At 38.6% G+C, this 1,356-nt stretch overlaps 1 protein-coding gene across 1 annotated transcript; it reads right to left on the reverse strand.

Annotated features, from left to right (window-relative positions):
* Window positions 1–638: 638 nt before the first annotated feature.
* Window positions 639–1,046, reverse strand: SARC_02581 (hypothetical protein). Its single transcript, XM_014303673.1, has one exon. It carries the CDS (start codon window positions 1,034–1,036, stop codon window positions 719–721), a length of 318 nt encoding a protein of 105 aa, XP_014159148.1. The 5' UTR covers window positions 1,037–1,046; the 3' UTR covers window positions 639–718.
* Between the last annotated feature and the right edge of the window lie 310 nt (window positions 1,047–1,356).

The following is a 1,356-nucleotide window of genomic DNA, read 5'->3' on the forward strand; positions in this document are numbered from 1 at the left end:
ACATGACCCTCGGCCTCAGGTGTACATGAGGGAACACCGGAACAGGGAGAAAAAAACAAACAAAAAAACGTCCTTCTCCCGTCATACAACAAATAAGCCCAGCTCCGAGAAAGGATTTGTACCAAATGCTTTATAACACTTGACAGAGTGTCATATACACTACCAAGCCTGGAATAAATACAGAGTGTAGCAAGAGATCCTAAAGCAGACAAATTCATTTTACAGACACAGCTATAAAAGTATGCATTTACCAATTTGATCACAACATTTAAACTTAATGCAGCATGTTCAACTTTTGGCTTTATTAGTACCCTAAACGATACTTTATCTTACCATATTGTATTAATGTTAAAAAATTTCTTTTATTAAAGTGTCATATATAGATTTGTAGATGCTGAGAGTTTTTGCTGTTTGGTGATGACGGGTACAGGAATACCGTAATCTGCACGGAGGGATGATGAGATATAGTCTCTCAAACTCACTCCCTTCGTCGTCTTGTGCAAATTGCGGATTCCATTTATAAAGTTTTTCCCCTTCTGCGTTTCCACCACAAGAATAGTGGCCTGACCAGCGGTCTCCACCAGATTCTTTATGATCGTATCAGCATTATTGTTGCCAAGTACGCAGACACTCTCTACTGACAATACTGTAACGTAGTTCTTCCTCAAATCAGTCAGAGTAGCATTCACGTTCTGAGTAGAGGTCAATAGAATCTCCTTTATAAGGCAGTTCTTGGTGTGTATGTCAATTCGACGGAATCAGTAGCTCTCAAGTGTGCTACTGGATTCGCTATTGTGCTCATATCGTCATAATTTATACCATCGATTCTGTCTCCAAATGAGAGCCCACTTCGATAAGCGGGATACTTGGTGCCTGTGGCGATTTTGGTGACATAGTATTCATGACCCAAATTAAGAAGATCCACACCAAATTTTCCACCTGCACGTTTCTCGATCTCGACTTCATGCTTTGTACCGCATTTTGTGTACATAGTATGTGCCGATTCGCAGCCGGGCAATTTACAATAAAATCGCATTGAGTGTTGATATTTTTATATATAACTATTTGATTGTTCGGTGTTGGCAGTTTAACGTTTATATGTCATCCTCAAACAACGGTATGATACCAACTATCAGATTCAGAGGGTTTTGTTTTATTTTTACCAGAGGTCGGTTGATTGACTGATTGGTATATTTTAAAACCAGCCAAAAAAAAATTGCTTTAGCACCACTGTATTCAGTATTCACTCTTGGTTTATCGGCTTTATCCAATGGATCTACATTCTACAAAGAGCAACAAATTGTGGACTTGTGAGTTATGCCAGATTATTTTATTAGAATGATTGTATGATAGCGT

Source organism: Sphaeroforma arctica, assembly GCF_001186125.1.
Source record: "Sphaeroforma arctica JP610 unplaced genomic scaffold supercont1.117, whole genome shotgun sequence".
NCBI classification, from domain to species: Eukaryota; class Ichthyosporea; order Ichthyophonida; genus Sphaeroforma; species Sphaeroforma arctica.